This window comes from Chenopodium quinoa, unplaced genomic scaffold, assembly GCF_001683475.1.
Source record: "Chenopodium quinoa cultivar QQ74 unplaced genomic scaffold, ASM168347v1, whole genome shotgun sequence".
NCBI lineage: Eukaryota > Viridiplantae > Streptophyta > Magnoliopsida > Caryophyllales > Amaranthaceae > Chenopodium > Chenopodium quinoa.
In genome coordinates this window covers 73052-91919 of record NW_018742385.1, presented here as the reverse complement: position 1 = coordinate 91919, position 18868 = coordinate 73052, and the positions used below count along the sequence as shown (strand labels likewise).

The window sequence follows — 18868 nt, the reverse complement described above, 5'->3', positions numbered from 1 at the left end:
GTGATTGTTCATCTTGATTCCAGGAACTTAACTCGTCAGGGTTTCCTGATTTCTTCGAGGAACCAGCTCTGATACCAATTGTTGACTCGAATGAACAATACAAGAGGGGGTGAATTGTATTTTAGAGGAACTAGGGTAATTTTTGCGGAATTCTTAAAGAAACTTAAACAAAACTTTAAAGTGCAAGAGAGATTTTACGTGGAAAACTTCTTGGCCCTAATCAAGAAGAAAAACCACGACCACAAGGGATTTTAATCACAACTCTTAATAATAATAGGGCAAACACCCTATTACAAATTAAGACTTCTAAGCTCAAGTTCCTCTACGAACTTAAGTTCCCCCTCAACTGATCCCTCAATCAGTTGAGCTCTCGAATCTCTCTCTTTCTCCTTGCTTCACTCAAAGCAATTTCACACTCTAGAGTTTACCCAAACTCTACCCCAATACAACTCAATATAAAACTACTAAGATGCTAAGTACAAAGACACTCAAGGACTTAAGTGGATTTTTGACTCTTTTAGAAAAGCTAAGAATCGTAATGCTCAAGTGTGCTTTTCAAAACAGAAAACTAATCCTATTTATATAGGAGGAAAGCAGTTGAAAACCTTACATTTTCCTTAGCTCCCATTATACCACAACTTCCATGAAATAAGGAAGTGCAGTTCGTGGATGCTTGGGCAGCAAGCTGAAGCGCACAGCAAGGAAGTGGTTCCTATATTTTCTCAACCTCCTTTACCAAGTAAAAGCCGTTTGAAAAGTAGTTTTACCAAGTCAGATTTTCCAAAATGTTAGGATAAAATCAGAACATAAAATCTTTTAATAAATAAGATATTTTACTTAAAAGATATTTTTCCGAAATAAAATTAAATCTTTTAAAGAAAGGAAAAATAAAATCTTTATAAACTGAAATTAAATCCACTTAAATCCTATCAATTAACAATGTACTTAACATATATACAAGAAGCCTAAAATAAATAATAAAGATACAATAGACTCCTTGGAACACAGTGAAGCTTCGACTCTGGAGCTTCAGTTCCTCACCCAGGGAACTTGGCTTCTGATTGTCTTCTATGCTCGTCCATAGCTCATCCTTTAGACTTGTTCCATGCTCCATTCTAACTCTAGAACTTTGTTGCATGTAAAACCTGTCAATACATCAAAGCTAATAGACAAAAGTTAAAGTCCCTATGGGTTTGCTTAGGTTCCTTGAGTCATCATCAAAACTTAAGATCAACAATATTTCATATGTTAGTTTAGTTTAAATATTTTTAAATAAATCATTTGCATAATCACATGTCTAGATACCCGTTCAAGGAATACACATTAGGAGAATGTCTTGAATAGTCCCCGGTTGGGACTGCCCTTGAACGTTTATTCTCACTTAGGTGGTGAATGTATTCCTTTTTTTTAACTCTAAGGAATATCCTTGCTTATCATTTCTCTACAATGTTCTCTGGGTACATATATAGGTGTTTCTAATCGCCTACATCGTGTACTTGAAGAACGTACTGTAGGAAATTGCTGCCCGATTTTCCATAGATATGAAATCCAGGCGTATTCACTAGTGAGATTAAACATTCAAGGATGGGTTAGGTTGGAGTGATAAGGGCCCTTGGATATCATTTCTAATCTCATTTGCATTTCCGTAACACTTTGATCGATAATGACTATATATTGTGCTTTGTGACCAATGTGATTAATGGCATATGCGTGTGATAAGCCTTCTTATCATGGGTTGAGAGAAGCATTTTAGGGTGTGTTTTGATGCTTTATATGTACTTTTGTTAGCTTTTGTGATTTTTGGGCTGTGATCTCACTTATGTGCAAAAGGCGGGATTTATGAGTATAAGTGAGTGAGTGAGCTCGGGAACCAATGAAGAGTTATGTAAGAAGGATGGACCTTGGCTCGTGATTTGAGAGTTGTGATGGAGCATGGAAGAGCAAGGAAGAAAGCTTGAGGAAAAGGTGAAGCAAAGCAAGAAGAAGAAGCAAGGAAAGAAGGCGAAAACAGCAGGAACCGCTGCCAGGGCCGCTGGCAGCTGGCCAGAGCCGCTGGCAGCGGGTATACCAGAGTGAGGGGCTGCCAGAGTAGCTGCCAGCGGGTCCAGAGCAGCTGGCAGCGGCTCTGGCAGAAATTCGGGCTGTTTTGGTTAATTTTCAGCAATTTGGCTTTGTTTTGGCTCGTGTTTTGGATATTATTTTATTATTATTATTGTGTTATGTTATTAAATTATAGAAACATATAAATAGCTTAGTTTTAATTAAGTTTGAAGTTAGAAAAGGAGAATTAAGTTTTGAGAAAAAAAAGCTTTCTAGGGTTTTCTTGGAATTTTCAGAATTCTTTGTTTTGGAATTAGAATCCATGGAAGCTTAATCTTCCGGATTCTTGGTTAAAGATTGAAGCTTTTAGCTACGAATTGTGAGATCTTTCTTCTCTTAATATCTATTGAATATATATTGTTCCTTGAATTAATTTCATGATTTGCTTTAATCAATTGCTAGGTTAGAATTATTGGATTCGCTTGCATCTAATTAATCTTTCCAAAGTAGCAACTTTAGGTTATTGATGCATGCTTTTGGTTGATAACTTGAAGAGGGAATAATATTATTGAAGAAATTAGACCGCTTGTGTTAATTTATTCAATCCTTGTTGATTTCTCCGTTTATTTTCTTCTTGTGGATAATTTAGAGCGCTTGTCTTGAATTGTGCATTGGAAAGGGTTAGAAAGGAGCGCTTTGCTATTTCTAACTATTTATGAGAATTTAGAATCTAGGAATTCTACAACAAGGTGTTCAATAGAGCTTGATTGAGGAGACTTCTATGATCAATTTGTATGTTCATTAGTGGATTTCGCATAACCAAGACCGTTCTTCTCATTGATTACCTATTCATTACGTTCGTTGTTCTTACTTAGTTCATTTATCATCATTGCTCGTGAAAACCCCCCTCGTTACTTAGGTTACTACCGTCCTAGAGTATTTCCACTTAGGTTTCCAGTTATTAGTCCCTTTTTCCCTGTGGATTCGAACTCGACTTCCCTAACTACGTTTATTTGCAGTTAGCTTAGTTGTGATATTTTTGGTTGCATACGACTGAGGCACACCAAATTTTGGCGCCGTTGCCGGGGACTCTGGCGTTACCGTTTAATTGTTTATCTTAGTAGAATTTATTTTAGGATTGTTCTTAGCTATTTTTTTTTCTTTGTTTGTTCGCTAGGGTATGATAAGTACCCGTTCTGCTAACAAAGAAGTTTTGCAGTTTGATCCAGAAATTGAAAGAAATATTTCCAGGTTGCGAAGAGAGGCAAGAACAAACCCCAGTGAATCAACATACATCTTCAACATTCAAGAAGAGGAAGTGATGGCAGAAAATCGAACACTGAGAGAGCTAACAGCTCCTAACTTGAACCAACAGCCGTTGTGCATCGCATATCAGCAGTTGGAGGAAGGTGCTAATGTTGAGATCAAATCTGGTCTAATTCATCTATTGCCGGCATTCCATGGCATGAAGGGTGAAGATCCAAATAAACATCTGGCAGAATTTCATGTGGTATGTACTAGCATGAAACCGATTGGGATGACTGATGAGCAAATTCAGTTGAGAGCATTTCCTTTTTCTCTCAAAGATGCAGCGAAGGATTGGTTTTACTATCTTCCCCCAGGGAGCATAACAAATTGGGCAGGTTTGAAGAAGTGTTTCTTAGAGAAGTATTACCCAGCCACTATTTCTGCAAGCCTTAAGAAAGCTATCAGCAATGTGGATCAGAAGGAAGATGAGTCCTTGTATGAGTATTGGGAGAGATTCAAGAGATTGTGTGCTAGTTGTCCGTACCATGGGTATTCCGATCAAGACCTCATCCTATACTTCTATGGAGGTCTAACAGATGATGATTTGAGGATGGTGAATGCAGCAAGTGGTGGAGGGCTAGTGAATAAGACTCCAGGAGATGCAACTAGGCTGATTGCAGAGCTAGCAGAGAATTCTAGGCAGTTCAGTCAGAGAACTCCCACGCGCCGGGTGAATGCAGCAAATTCAAATACAACTGAGTTAGAGAGTCAAGTAGCTGATTTGACTTCTATGATGCGTGAGTTCATGGTGAACTCAAGGAATCCACAGCAACTGAATGCTTGTGGTTTATGCACCTCCACAGGACATCCCACTGATGCATGTCCTCAATTACAAGAGGAACAGAATGAGCAGGCCAATGCAATGGGTTTCCAAGGGCAAGGTCCTCAGAGAAGATATGATCCATATTCGAATACATACAATCCAGGATGGAGGGATCATCCAAATTTGAGATATGGGAATTCCCAGGGGAACCAACAACAACAGCAAAATGCTCAAGGCCAGCAGCAATATCAGCAATATAGGGCACCATTGGCCAAACCTCAAGGCCAAAGCTCAAATTCGAATTATATGTCAACTGATGAAATGATTAGATCACTAACTTCTAATGTTTCTACTATGCAGCAAAACATGGTGCAATTCCAGCAAGAGACCAAATCCAGTATTCAGAATTTGGAAAGTCAAGTGAGTCAAATTTCAAGTGCAGTGAGCAGACTTGAAGCTAAGGATTCGGGAAAACTTCCATCTCAAACGGAGTTGAATCCTAAGCAACAAGCCAACGCTATTACATTGAGAAATGGCAAGGAGCTGAAAGAGACTGAAATTGCAACTAAGAGGGCTGAAGAGTTGATTGGAGCTGAGGAGAAGGAAGTGGAACATGAAGCTGTAGCAAATCCTCCCACTTTTCCATCTTATGAACCCACACCACCTTTTCCTGAAGCTTTGAAAGAAACGAAGAGGTATGAGAAGGACAAAGATATCTATGAAACATTCAGCAAGTGTGAGGTAAACATTCCCCTTTTGAATTTAATAAAGAGTGTTCCTCGATTCGCTAAATTTTTGAAAGAACTTTGTACTATTAAGAGGAAGCACAGGTTAGGAGGGAAGGAAAAAGTGAAAGTCAGTGCTCATGTTTCTGCAGTTTTCCAAAAGAAACTTCCTGAAAAATGCAGTGACCCTGGTATGTTTACTGTTCCAGTTACAATAGGGGACACCACTTTTCGTAGAGCAATGTTGGATTTGGGTGCATCAATTAATGTTATTCCATATTCACTGTTCAAATCTTTGGAACTTGGACCCTTACATGACACCGGGGTAGTGATTCAATTAGCTGATAGATCAAATGTTTATCCTAAGGGAGTAGTGGAAGATGTGCTTGTGAAAGTTGATGAACTAATTTTTCCTGCTGATTTTTATGTGCTTGATATGGAACATGATAGACAAGCAGTACCCATCTTGTTAGGAAGACCTTTCTTGAAAACTGCTAGGACTAAAATTGATGTTTTTACTGGTTCTTTGACTATGGAGTTTGATGGACAAGAAATTGTGTATAACATCTATGATTCCATGAAATACCCTGTTGACACTCATTCTTTGTGTTCCATTGATATCATTGATCCTATAGTGCAGGATGTCTTCAATGTTGAGGGCGAGGATGCGCTCCTCACTTGCATTTCTAATGATTTATCTGCTGATTGTTTGGATATTCCTTTGCCTAATAGTGTGCAGATGATGGTAGCAGAGTTGAATGGTCATTCCAAGCTTCCACTTAGACCACCAGGTTCGTCACCTACCCCATTGACAGTGCCTACTGATAAACTCTTACCTTCTGTTTTGCAGGCACCCCAGGTGGAGCTAAAACCACTTCCTGATCATTTGAAATATGTGTTCCTTGGTCAGAACGATACTTTACCTGTTATAATTTCAAGCAAATTGACCAAGGAGCAAGAGGACAAGTTGGTGACAGTGCTGAAAGAGCACAAGTTAGCTATTGGATGGACCATTGCAGACATTAAGGGAATAAGTCCATCCACTTGCATGCATCGTATTCTGTTAGAAGATGATGCCAAACCTGTGAGGCAACCTCAGCGTCGCCTAAATCCTCCCATGATGGACGTGGTAAAGAAGGAGATCATAAAATTATTGCAAATAGGAATGATATTTCCTATATCTGATAGTAAATGGGTCAGTCCTACGCAGGTGGTTCCTAAGAAAAGTGGTGTGACTGTGGTAGAAAATCAACAGGGTGAAATGGTTCCTACTAGAGTTCAAAATGGTTGGCGAGTTTGCATTGATTATCGTAGGTTGAATGCAGTAACTAGGAAAGACCATTTCCCTTTACCTTTTATTGACCAAATGATTGAAAGACTTGCAGGGAAATCCTATTACTGTTTCCTTGATGGGTATTCTGGGTACTTTCAAGTGCCCATTGCACCTGAAGATCAGGAAAAGACAACTTTTACATGTCCTTTTGGCACATTTGCTTATCGCCGTATGCCTTTTGGCCTATGTAATGCACCTGCAACCTTTCAGAGATGCATGATGAGCATCTTTTCTGAGTTTGTTGAGCATTTCATGGAGGTATTTATGGATGATTTCACTGTGTATGGTGATTCTTTTGATAAATGCTTGCATCACTTATCTATGGTCCTCAAAAGATGTATTGACTCTAACCTTGTCTTGAATTCTGAGAAATGTCATTTTATGGTCCAACAGGGCATTGTGTTAGGTCATGTAGTTTCTTCTAGAGGTATTGAGGTTGATAAGGCTAAGATTGACACTATTCAGTCTCTTCCTTATCCTACTAATGTGCGTGAAGTGCGTTCTTTTCTTGGCCATGCAGGTTTCTATCGTAGGTTCATTGAGGGATTCTCAAAGCTTGCAAATGCTATGTGCAAATTGCTGCAGAAAGATGTGAAATTCCACTTTGATGATGATTGCAAGAAGGCTTTCGACAAATTGAAGGCTAAGCTCATTTCTGCCCCTATCATTCAAGCCCCAGATTGGTCTCGACCATTTGAGATAATGTGTGATGCGAGTGATTATGCAGTTGGAGCTGTTTTAGGCCAGAAAGTAGGGAGGGCATCTCATGTGATCTATTATGCCTCAATGACCCTCAATTCAGCCCAACGAAACTACACTACCACAGAAAAAGAGTTGTTAGCTGTAGTATTTGCTCTAGAAAAGTTTCGATCTTATTTGCTTGGTACTAAAGTAATTGTTTTCACTGATCATGCAGCTCTTCGCCACTTGATGACGAAGAAAGAGGCCAAACCAAGACTAATAAGATGGATTCTGCTCTTATGTGAGTTTGAGTTAGAAATCAAGGACAAGATAGGCGCGGAAAATCTAGTTGCTGATCATTTGAGTCGTTTGACCCATATTGTTGATCAACCATCATTCCAATATCAAATCCTAGGAGAATTTCCGGATGAATCTCTATTTGCTCTTAAGGATTTGCGCCCTTGGTTTGCTAACATTGTGAATTTTCTGGTTTCTCAACAGTTTCCTCCAGGTTTCACAAAGTCTCAAAAGGACAAGCTTCGAACTGATGCGAAGTGCTATGCATGGGATGATCCATACTTGTGGAAGTTCTGCTCCGATCAAATCATTCGCAGATGCATTCCCGAAAATGAGGTGATCCCCATTCTCACCTTCTGTCATTCTCATGCTTGTGGAGGACACTTTGGAGCCAAACGCACAGCAAGGAAGGTTCTCGACTGTGGTTTTTACTGGCCAAGTTTGTTTCGAGATTCCTATGGATTTTGTAAATCCTGTGATAATTGCCAGAGAGTAGGTAACATTTCCCAGAAAAGTGAAATGCCCCAATCCTCTCTTCTATATTGTGAAATATTCGATGTTTGGGGTATAGATTTCATGGGACCATTCCCTATTTCTTACGGTTTTACTTATATACTTCTTGCTTGTGATTATGTGTCGAAGTGGGTGGAAGCAATACCCACTAGGACTGATGACTCTAAAGTGGTTTCAGGTTTTATCAAAGCTTACATATTTTCTAGGTTTGGAATCCCAAGGGCGTTGATAAGTGACCGTGGAACACACTTTTGCAACCGTACAGTGAGTGCTTTGTTGAGGAAGTACTCTGTTCACCACAAAATCTCCACGGCTTATCACCCACAAACCAATAGGCAAGCCGAGGTGTCCAATAGAGAGGTGAAGTCAATTCTGCAGAAAACGGTGAATCCGGATAGGAAGGATTGGAGTTTGAGGTTGGAGGATGCTCTATGGGCGTACCGCACCGCATACAAAACACCTATCGGGATGTCCCCTTACCGCCTTGTCTTCGGAAAACCGTGCCATCTTCCGGTTGAGCTTGAGCATAAAGCATATTGGGCGGTTAAGTCATTCAACATGCAAATGGATGAAGCAGGTGAACATCGGAAATTGCAACTCCAAGAACTAGAGGAGATCCGGCTTGAGTCCTATGAGAATGCAGATATTTATAAAGCAAAGACCAAGCTATGGCATGATCGAATGATCACGCGGAAGGAGTTTAAAGTCGGTGACAAAGTACTCCTATATCAATCCCGACTTAGATTATTTCCGGGAAAACTTCGGTCCCGTTGGGAGGGCCCTTTTCAAGTGGTGAATGTATATCCGCATGGAGCAGTTGAAATTCAAAGCCTCGAGACCGATAAGATTTTCAAAGTCAATGGCCAAAGGCTCAAACCCTACTTCGAGGGTTTCAAAACCGAGAACGTGGAGTGCATCGATCTCTACGAGCCATCAATGGAGTAGCGAAGTGGGATGAGCCGCGTCGAGCCAACGACGTAAAACAAAGGCGCTAATCGGGAGGCAACCCGATCGAAACCTTTTCCCCATTTCTTTTCGTAGTTTGTTTTTTATTTTTATTTATTTATTTATTTTTTTTTTTTTTTTGGTGATGTGAAGTGTTTCTTTTTATTGTTTTTGTGTAGGGGAGGCCTCGGGAGCGATTGTTACGCGCGAAAAGCAGCAAAACCAGCTAAAAAAACAGACAAAGGGGAGCAAGTGCTGCTGCAACCGCTGGCAGCTGCTCTGCAGCCGCTACCAGCGGCCCTCCCAGCACCCCAGAACCCCTCTGTCTGCCTTAGCCGCTGGCAGCTGCTCCCAAGCCGCTGCCAGCGGGCCCCCCCTCTACGTTTTGTTAATTTCAAAAAAAAAATAAAAAAAAAAAAAAAAAATAAATAATAATAATAAAAAAAAAATCAAAATCACCAAAATCTGCCAGAGCCGCTGGCAGCGGGCCTCAAGCCGCTACCAGCGGCTCCTACAGCTCTCCCCGATTTTTTTTTTCCCCTTATTTCCCCCAATTTCCATCTTCTTCCTTCATTATCCCCCAATTCACATCAACCCTAAGCATTTTCTCCTCCTTCTCTCTACTCTTTCACTCCCACACTCCAATTCCACATCTACCCTAGCAATTCTCCTTCCCCAAATCCTTACCTTCCATCAATTCCCTTCACAAATACAACCTAGGTTTTCCATTTGCTCTTGATTCCAAGGGTGACATTGAGTGGTTGTGAGGTTGTGCAACGTGAACTTCTTGTAATTGAAGGTGAGGGTGAAGATTCAAGCATACAACTAAAGTCATGGGAAGGGATAACAAGAGGTCCAAGGCTTCATCTCCATCAAGACCCTCAAGGGGCAAGAAGCAAGGGGCTTCTTCAAGTCAAGGGGAGGCACCTCCATTGCCTCAAGGGGATGGTTTCATGGGTGTTCGGTTGCATTCCAAGGAGAAGGGCGTATGGACTAAGCTTCAACAACCCCGACGAACGGTGCAATGCACCAAGTTCTTTGACTTAGAAGCTTTACAAGAGCTAGAGATGGAGGAAGTAGTGCGGCTCTTGCTAAGGAACGTGGGTCTCGAGAATTTCATGACCAAATGCGCTCCCACCTATGTCAGGTATACATATGAATTCCTTTCAACGCTTACTAAAGGACGTGAACAAATATCCTTTAATTTGAACAATAGGAATTATGTGATGTCTTATGATGATTTGCGTATGGCATTTGGTTGGGATGCACCCCCATTGGTGAACCGTTGGGGTGATCATAGCTCATACTCGTCCCGAGTATTTTGGAGGGCTATAACTGGTTGTGAGGTTGATCCTCACGGTGATCATAGCTTCAAAATCACCCACCCATGCCTTAGACTGGTGCATAGGTTTATATCGTCCACTATTCTATGCCAAGGGGAGGCCACTAAGGTCCCCAAAGTCACATTGTCGTATTTGTGGGCGATGACCCCTGAAGGTGTCGGTACGCCCAATTGGGTGGAGATTTTTGTTGATAGTTGTGTAAAGGTGAAGTCCAACTCCAGTGGCCATATTAGTATGGGTGGCATGGTCTCTTTGCTAGCCTGTTATTTGAATGTTCCACCCCCTGAGGATCTTGTGCCAGTAGACTCGACATACTTGACATATAACATCATGACTCTGGTCAAGATCGGTTTATTATCGCGTTCCCCCGTCGCCGGTAGTTATTTCTGGCGATACGGACCGCAGGGTTTGAACTATTTGAGACTTCCTCGTCCCGAGGGACGAGCATTACCTTTTGGCCCTACTGCTGCAGACTTTTTCCTTCCGCCCGACCCGGATGTTGCTCCTTATTTGGGAGATGCTGAAATCATAGTTGAGAACATGGGAGAGGAGAATCCCGATGTTCATATGGGCGGAGAGTTTGTTGATGAGGAAGGGGGTGAGGATGCTGCTGGAGTGCAGCACGATGATTGGCCTCGATGGAGGGCTGATGTGGATGATAGACTAGAGGAGGTGTGCGATGGGATGCACGAGCTGCTTGCATATCAAAGAAGCATGAGTCGGTTTTACACCACTCAGTATCCGCAGTATGAGCCTCCAACTGAGGCGTTCATGGATCATTTGGCATCCCGTGCTTTGCGTCGTTCCGAGAGGCGTGCTTCTCGGGGCGATGCCGGCTCTTCTGGCTCTGGAGGTCCCTCTCATTGAGATGGTAACGATTTTCTTCCTTTTCCCTTACTTTTGGTTTCATTGTAGTTGTTCTTGCATCGAGGACAATGCTTCATTCAAGTAGGGGGGGGGAAGAAATTCTTGCATATATTCTTTGAATTTTGTATAGTTATCTTGATTTCATGTTTTGTATAACTATCTTAATTGTGGTTCAATGAAGCAAGCTTGAAAAAAAAAAAACAGAAAAAAGTATGAAAAAAAAAAGAAAGAAAGAAAAAAGAAAAAGAAACCCGCTAAGTCGAAAACCTGAAAAGGCGGCTTAGGCAAAAATGGGGGCCCGGTTAGGTTGAAAACCCGAAAGGGCGACCTAAGCAAAAAAGTGGCTAATGAGTGGGTGAGAAAGTGAGATTTGGAAAAAGATGAGAGGCTAGGATGAAAACCCGAAAGGGCTCCTAGGCAAAATGAGAGAAAAAAGAGAGAAATGTTCATGAATTTGATTTTTCAAGGAAATTTCGCATCTATTTGCCGGAGTCGGTGTCATAAGGGGAGGAGATATAAGGAGGTGTCGGGGTAGGTTTCATCTTGGTGATTTTGGGAGATAGTTGAGATTTTGGGGGAATTTGTTGATCATCTTAGGAATTTGAGAGCATGAGTTGTTTGTTTTCACTCTTGAATGTGGAAGTGTTTTTATGAGATTTTTGGTTAAGTTGAGTTTTTGTTTGCCCAATTTTATCAAAAATTTCATTTCTTTAGGCGGTTGAGAATATTCATACTCATGGCTATGCGTTTATCGTTCCAAGTTGATTTTGGGGATGAATTGATAAATAAGAAAAAAGGGAGATTCAAAGTGTGAAGTATGGGGGAGTGTGATTGTGATTGGTTGATAAGTACTAGGATGTTTTGTTGAGTTTGAGTGCATAGAGCTAGTTTGATTCCACCATCTTCTGTTTTGAACCTTAGTGAGGAGGATGTGTTTTATTCTCTAAGTTTACTCGAGGGCGAGTAAAGGTTCAAGCATGGGGGAATTTGATAAGCCTTCTTATCATGGGTTGAGAGAAGCATTTTAGGGTGTGTTTTGATGCTTCATATGTACTTTTGTTAGCTTTTGTGAGTTTTGGGCTGTGATCTCACTTATGTGCAAAAGGCGGGATTTATGAGTATAAGTGAGTGAGTGAGCTCGGGAACCAATGAAGAGTTATGTAAGAAGGATGGACCTTGGCTCGTGATTTGAGAGTTGTGATGGAGCATGGAAGAGCAAGGAAGAAAGCTTGAGGAAAAGGTGAAGCAAAGCAAGAAGAAGAAGCAAGGAAAGAAGGCGAAAACAGCAGGAACCGCTGCCAGGGCCGCTGGCAGCTGGCCAGAGCCGCTGGCAGCGGGTATACCAGAGTGAGGGGTTGTCAGAGCAGCTGCCAGCGGGTCCAGAGCAGCTGCCAGCGGGTCCAGAGCAGCTGGCAGCGGCTCTGGCAGAAATTCGGGCTGTTTTGGTTAATTTTCAGCAATTTGGCTTTGTTTTGGCTCGTGTTTTGGATATTATTTTATTATTATTATTGTGTTATGTTATTAAAATATAGAAACATATAAATAGCTTAGTTTTAATTAAGTTTGAAGTAAGAGAAAAGGAGAATTAAGTCTTGAGAAAAAAAAGCTTTCTAGGGTTTTCTTGGAATTTTCAGAATTCTTTGTTTTGGAATTAGAATCCATGGAAGCTTAATCTTCCGGATTCTTGGTTAAAGATTGAAGCTTTTAGCTACGAATTGTGAGATCTTTCTTCTCTTAATATCTATTGAATATATATTGTTCCTTGAATTAATTTCATGATTTGCTTTAATCAATTGCTAGGTTAGAATTATTGGATTCGCTTGCATCTAATTAATCTTTCCAAAGTAGCAACTTTAGGTTATTGATGCATGCTTTTGGTTGATAACTTGAAGAGGGAATAATATTATTGAAGAAATTAGACCGCTTGTGTTAATTTATTCAATCCTTGTTGATTTCTCCGTTTATTTTCTTCTTGTGGATAATTTAGAGCGCTTGTATTGAATTGTGCATTGGAAAGGGTTAGAAAGGAGCGCTTTGCTATTTCTAACTATTTATGAGAATTTAGAATCTAGGAATTCTACAACAAGGTGTTCAATAGAGCTTGATTGAGGAGACTTCTATGATCAATTTGTATGTTCATTAGTGGATTTCGCATAACCAAGACCGTTCTTCTCATTGATTACCTATTCATTACGTTCGTTGTTCTTACTTAGTTCATTTATCATCATTGCTCGTGAAAACCCCCCTCGTTACTTAGGTTACTACCGTCCTAGAGTATTTCCACTTAGGTTTCCAGTTATTAGTCCCTTTTTCCCTGTGGATTCGAACTCGACTTCCCTAACTACGTTTATTTGCAGTTAGCTTAGTTGTGATATTTTTGGTTGCATACGACTGAGGCACACCAAATTTTGGCGCCGTTGCCGGGGAACTAGGCGTTACCGTTTAATTGTTTATCTTAGTAGAATTTATTTTAGGATTGTTCTTAGCTATTTTTTTTTCTTTGTTTGTTCGCTAGGGTATGATAAGTACCCGTTCTGCTAACAAAGAAGTTTTGCAGTTTGATCCAGAAATTGAAAGAAATATTTCCAGGTTGCGAAGAGAGGCAAGAACAAACCCCAGTGAATCAACATACATCTTCAACATTCAAGAAGAGGAAGTGATGGCAGAAAATCGAACACTGAGAGAGCTAACAGCTCCTAACTTGAACCAACAGCCGTTGTGCATCGCATATCAGCAGTTGGAGGAAGGTGCTAATGTTGAGATCAAATATGGTCTAATTCATCTATTGCCGGCATTCCATGGCATGAAGGGTGAAGATCCAAATAAACATCTGGCAGAATTTCATGTGGTATGTACTAGCATGAAACCGATTGGGATGACTGATGAGCAAATTCAGTTGAGAGCATTTCCTTTTTCTCTCAAAGATGCAGCGAAGGATTGGTTTTACTATCTTCCCCCAGGGAGCATAACAAATTGGGCAGGTTTGAAGAAGTGTTTCTTAGAGAAGTATTACCCAGCCACTATTTCTGCAAGCCTTAAGAAAGCTATCAGCAATGTGGATCAGAAGGAAGATGAGTCCTTGTATGAGTATTGGGATAGATTCAAGAGATTGTGTGCTAGTTGTCCGTACCATGGGTATTCCGATCAAGACCTCATCCTATACTTCTATGGAGGTCTAACAGATGATGATTTGAGGATGGTGAATGCAGCAAGTGGTGGAGGGCTAGTGAATAAGACTCCAGGAGATGCAACTAGGCTGATTGCAGAGCTAGCAGAGAATTCTAGGCAGTTCAGTCAGAGAACTCCCACGCGCCGGGTGAATGCAGCAAATTCAAATACAACTGAGTTAGAGAGTCAAGTAGCTGATTTGACTTCTATGATGCGTGAGTTCATGGTGAACTCAAGGAATCCACAGCAACTGAATGCTTGTGGTTTATGCACCTCCACAGGACATCCCACTGATGCATGTCCTCAATTACAAGAGGAACAGAATGAGCAGGCCAATGCAATGGGTTTCCAAGGGCAAGGTCCTCAGAGAAGATATGATCCATATTCGAATACATACAATCCAGGATGGAGGGATCATCCAAATTTGAGATATGGGAATTCCCAGGGGAACCAACAACAACAGCAAAATGCTCAAGGCCAGCAGCAATATCAGCAATATAGGGCACCATTGGCCAAACCTCAAGGCCAAAGCTCAAATTCGAATGATATGTCAACTGATGAAATGATTAGATCACTAACTTCTAATGTTTCTACTATGCAGCAAAACATGGTGCAATTCCAGCAAGAGACCAAATCCAGTATTCAGAATTTGGAAAGTCAAGTGAGTCAAATTTCAAGTGCAGTGAGCAGACTTGAAGCTAAGGATTCGGGAAAACTTCCATCTCAAACGGAGTTGAATCCTAAGCAACAAGCCAACGCTATTACATTGAGAAATGGCAAGGAGCTGAAAGAGACTGAAATTGCAACTAAGAGGGCTGAAGAGTTGATTGGAGCTGAGGAGAAGGAAGTGGAACATGAAGCTGTAGCAAATCCTCCCACTTTTCCATCTTATGAACCCACACCACCTTTTCCTGAAGCTTTGAAAGAAACGAAGAGGTATGAGAAGGACAAAGATATCTATGAAACATTCAGCAAGTGTGAGGTAAACATTCCCCTTTTGAATTTAATAAAGAGTGTTCCTCGATTCGCTAAATTTTTGAAAGAACTTTGTACTATTAAGAGGAAGCACAGGTTAGGAGGGAAGGAAAAAGTGAAAGTCAGTGTTCATGTTTCTGCAGTTTTCCAAAAGAAACTTCCTGAAAAATGCAGTGACCCTGGTATGTTTACTGTTCCAGTTACAATAGGGGACACCACTTTTCGTAGAGCAATGTTGGATTTGGATGCATCAATTAATGTTATTCCATATTCACTGTTCAAATCTTTGGAACTTGGACCCTTACATGACACCGGGGTAGTGATTCAATTAGCTGATAGATCAAATGTTTATCCTAAGGGAGTAGTGGAAGATGTGCTTGTGAAAGTTGATGAACTAATTTTTCCTGCTGATTTTTATGTGCTTGATATGGAACATGATAGACAAGCAGTACCCATCTTGTTAGGAAGACCTTTCTTGAAAACTGCTAGGACTAAAATTGATGTTTTTACTGGTTCTTTGACTATGGAGTTTGATGGACAAGAAATTGTGTATAACATCTATGATTCCATGAAATACCCTGTTGACACTCATTCTTTGTGTTCCATTGATATCATTGATCCTATAGTGCAGGATGTCTTCAATGTTGAGGGCGAGGATGCGCTCCTCACTTCCATTTCTAATGATTTATCTGCTGATTATTTGGATATTCCTTTGCCTAATAGTGTGCAGATGATGGTAGCAGAGTTGAATGGTCATTCCAAGCTTCCACTTAGACCACCAGGTTCGACACCTACCCCATTGACAGTGCCTACTGATAAACTCTTACCTTCTGTTTTGCAGGCACCCCAGGTGGAGCTAAAACCACTTCCTGATCATTTGAAATATGTGTTCCTTGGTCAGAACGATACTTTACCTGTTATAATTTCAAGCAAATTGACCAAGGAGCAAGAGGACAAGTTGGTGACAGTGCTGAAAGAGCACAAGTTAGCTATTGGATGGACCATTGCAGACATTAAGGGAATAAGTCCATCCACTTGCATGCATCGTATTCTGTTAGAAGATGATGCCAAACCTGTGAGGCAACCTCAGCGTCGCCTAAATCCTCCCATGATGGACGTGGTAAAGAAGGAGATCATAAAATTATTGCAAATAGGAATGATATTTCCTATATCTGATAGTAAATGGGTCAGTCCTACGCAGGTGGTTCCTAAGAAAAGTGGTGTGACTGTGGTAGAAAATCAACAGGGTGAAATGGTTCCTACTAGAGTTCAAAATGGTTGGCGAGTTTGCATTGATTATCGTAGGTTGAATGCAGTAACTAGGAAAGACCATTTCCCTTTACCTTTTATTGACCAAATGATTGAAAGACTTGCAGGGAAATCCTATTACTGTTTCCTTGATGGGTATTCTGGGTACTTTCAAGTGCCCATTGCACCTGAAGATCAGGAAAAGACAACTTTTACATGTCCTTTTGGCACATTTGCTTATCGCCGTATGCCTTTTGGCCTATGTAATGCACCTGCAACCTTTCAGAGATGCATGATGAGCATCTTTTCTGAGTTTGTTGAGCATTTCATGGAGGTATTTATGGATGATTTCACTGTGTATGGTGATTCTTTTGATAAATGCTTGCATCACTTATCTATGGTCCTCAAAAGATGTATTGACTCTAACCTTGTCTTGAATTCTGAGAAATGTCATTTTATGGTCCAACAGGGCATTGTGTTAGGTCATGTAGTTTCTTCTAGAGGTATTGAGGTTGATAAGGCTAAGATTGACACTATTCAGTCTCTTCCTTATCCTACTAATGTGCGTGAAGTGCGTTCTTTTCTTGGCCATGCAGGTTTCTATCGTAGGTTCATTGAGGGATTCTCAAAGCTTGCAAATGCTATGTGCAAATTGCTGCAGAAAGATGTGAAATTCCACTTTGATGATGATTGCAAGAAGGCTTTCGACGAATTGAAGGCTAAGCTCATTTCTGCCCCTATCATTCAAGCCCCAGATTGGTCTCGACCATTTGAGATAATGTGTGATGCGAGTGATTATGCAGTTGGAGCTGTTTTAGGCCAGAAAGTAGGGAGGGCATCTCATGTGATCTATTATGCCTCAATGACCCTCAATTCAGCCCAACGAAACTACACTACCACAGAAAAAAGAGTTGTTAGTTGTAGTATTTGCTCTAGAAAAGTTTCGATCTTATTTTGCTTGGTACTAAAGTAATTGTTTTCACTGATCATGCAGCTCTTCGCCACTTGATGACGAAGAAAGAGGCCAAACCAAGACTAATAAGATGGATTCTGCTCTTATGTGAGTTTGAGTTAGAAATCAAGGACAAGATAGGCGCGGAAAATCTAGTTGCTGATCATTTGAGTCGTTTGACCCATATTGTTGATCAAACCATCATTCCAATATCAAATCCTAGGGAGAATTTCCGGATGAATCTCTATTTGCTCTTAAGGATTTGCGCCCTTGGTTTGCTAACATTGTGAATTTTCTGGTTTCTCAACAGTTTCCTCCAGGTTTCACAAAGTCTCAAAAGGACAAGCTTCAAACTGATGCGAAGTTACTATGCATGGGATGATCCATACTTGTGGAAGTTCTGCTCCGATCAAATCATTCGCAGATGCATTCCCGAAAATGAGGTGATCCCCATTCTCACCTTCTGTCATTCTCATGCTTGTGGAGGACACTTTGGAGCCAAACGCACAGCAAGGAAGGTTCTCGACTGTGGTTTTTACTGGCCAAGTTTGTTTCGAGATTCCTATGGATTTTGTAAATCCTGTGATAATTGCCAGAGAGTAGGTAACATTTCCCAGAAAAGTGAAATGCCCCAATCCTCTCTTCTATATTGTGAAATATTCGATGTTTGGGGTATAGATTTCATGGGACCATTCCCTATTTCTTACGGTTTTACTTATATACTTCTTGCTTGTGATTATGTGTCGAAGTGGGTGGAAGCATACCCACTAGGACTGATGACTCTAAAGTGGTTTCAGGTTTTATCAAAGCTTACATATTTTCTAGGTTTGGAATCCCAAGGGCGTTGATAAGTGACCGTGGAACACACTTTTGCAACCGTACAGTGAGTGCTTTGTTGAGGAAGTACTCTGTTCACCACAAAATCTCCACGGCTTATCACCCACAAACCAATGGGCAAGCCGAGGTGTCCAATAGAGAGGTGAAGTCAATTCTGCAGAAAACGGTGAATCCGGATAGGAAGGATTGGAGTTTGAGGTTGGAGGATGCTCTATGGGCGTACCGCACCGCATACAAAACACTATCGGGATGTCCCCTTACCGCCTTGTCTTCGGAAAACCGTGCCATCTTCCGGTTGAGCTTGAGCATAAAGCATATTGGGCGGTTAAGTCATTCAACATGCAAATGGATGAAGCAGGTGAACATCGGAAATTGCAACTCCAAGAACTAGAGGAGATCCGGCTTGAGTCCTATGAGAATGCAGATATTTATAAAGCAAAGACCAAGCTATGGCATGATCGAATGATCACGCGGAAGGAGTTTAAAGTCGGTGACAAAGTACTCCTATATCAATCCCGACTTAGATTATTTCCGGGAAAACTTCGGTCCCGTTGGGAGGGCCCTTTTCAAGTGGTGAATGTATATCCGCATGGAGCAGTTGAAATTCAAAAGCCTCGAGACCGATAAGATTTTTCAAAGTCAATGGCCAAAGGCTCAAACCCTACTTCGAGGGTTTCAAAACCGAGAACGTGGAGTGCATCGATCTCTACGAGCCATCAATGGAGTAGCGAAGTGGGATGAGCCGCGTCGAGCCAACGACGTAAAACAAAGCGCTAATCGGGAGGCAACCCGATCGAAACCTTTTCCCCATTTCTTTTTCGTAGTTTGTTTTTTTATTTTTTTTATTTTTTTTTTTTGGTGATGTGAAGTGTT

The 18868-nt window shown here is 41.0% G+C and overlaps 1 protein-coding gene and 1 pseudogene across 1 annotated transcript; both read left to right on the top strand.

Annotated features, from left to right (window-relative positions):
* Nucleotides 1-13474: 13474 nt before the first annotated feature.
* On the top strand, nt 13475-15606 carry LOC110699171. The gene is made up of 5 exons (XM_021876663.1): nt 13475-13625; nt 14025-14173; nt 14429-14569; nt 14630-15470; nt 15590-15606. The coding sequence occupies exons 1-5, from the start codon at nt 13475-13477 to the stop codon at nt 15604-15606; spliced, it is 1299 nt and encodes a 432-aa protein (XP_021732355.1).
* Nucleotides 15607-15669: 63 nt separating this feature from the next.
* On the top strand, nt 15670-18622 carry LOC110699162 (annotated as a pseudogene).
* The last annotated feature ends 246 nt before the right edge of the window (nt 18623-18868 follow it).

Bases quoted from the DNA above. Each gene is read 5' to 3' on its own strand.
- LOC110699171 (XM_021876663.1), top strand. From the start codon at position 13,475: ATGGCAGAAAATCGAACACTGAGAGAGCTAACAGCTCCTAACTTGAAC. The intron at 13,626-14,024 runs GTGAAGATCCAA...TGGTGAATGCAG, and splicing joins GGCATTCCATGGCATGAAGG to CAAGTGGTGGAGGGCTAGTG. The intron at 14,570-14,629 runs GTTTCTACTATG...TCCAGTATTCAG, and splicing joins TTAGATCACTAACTTCTAAT to AATTTGGAAAGTCAAGTGAG.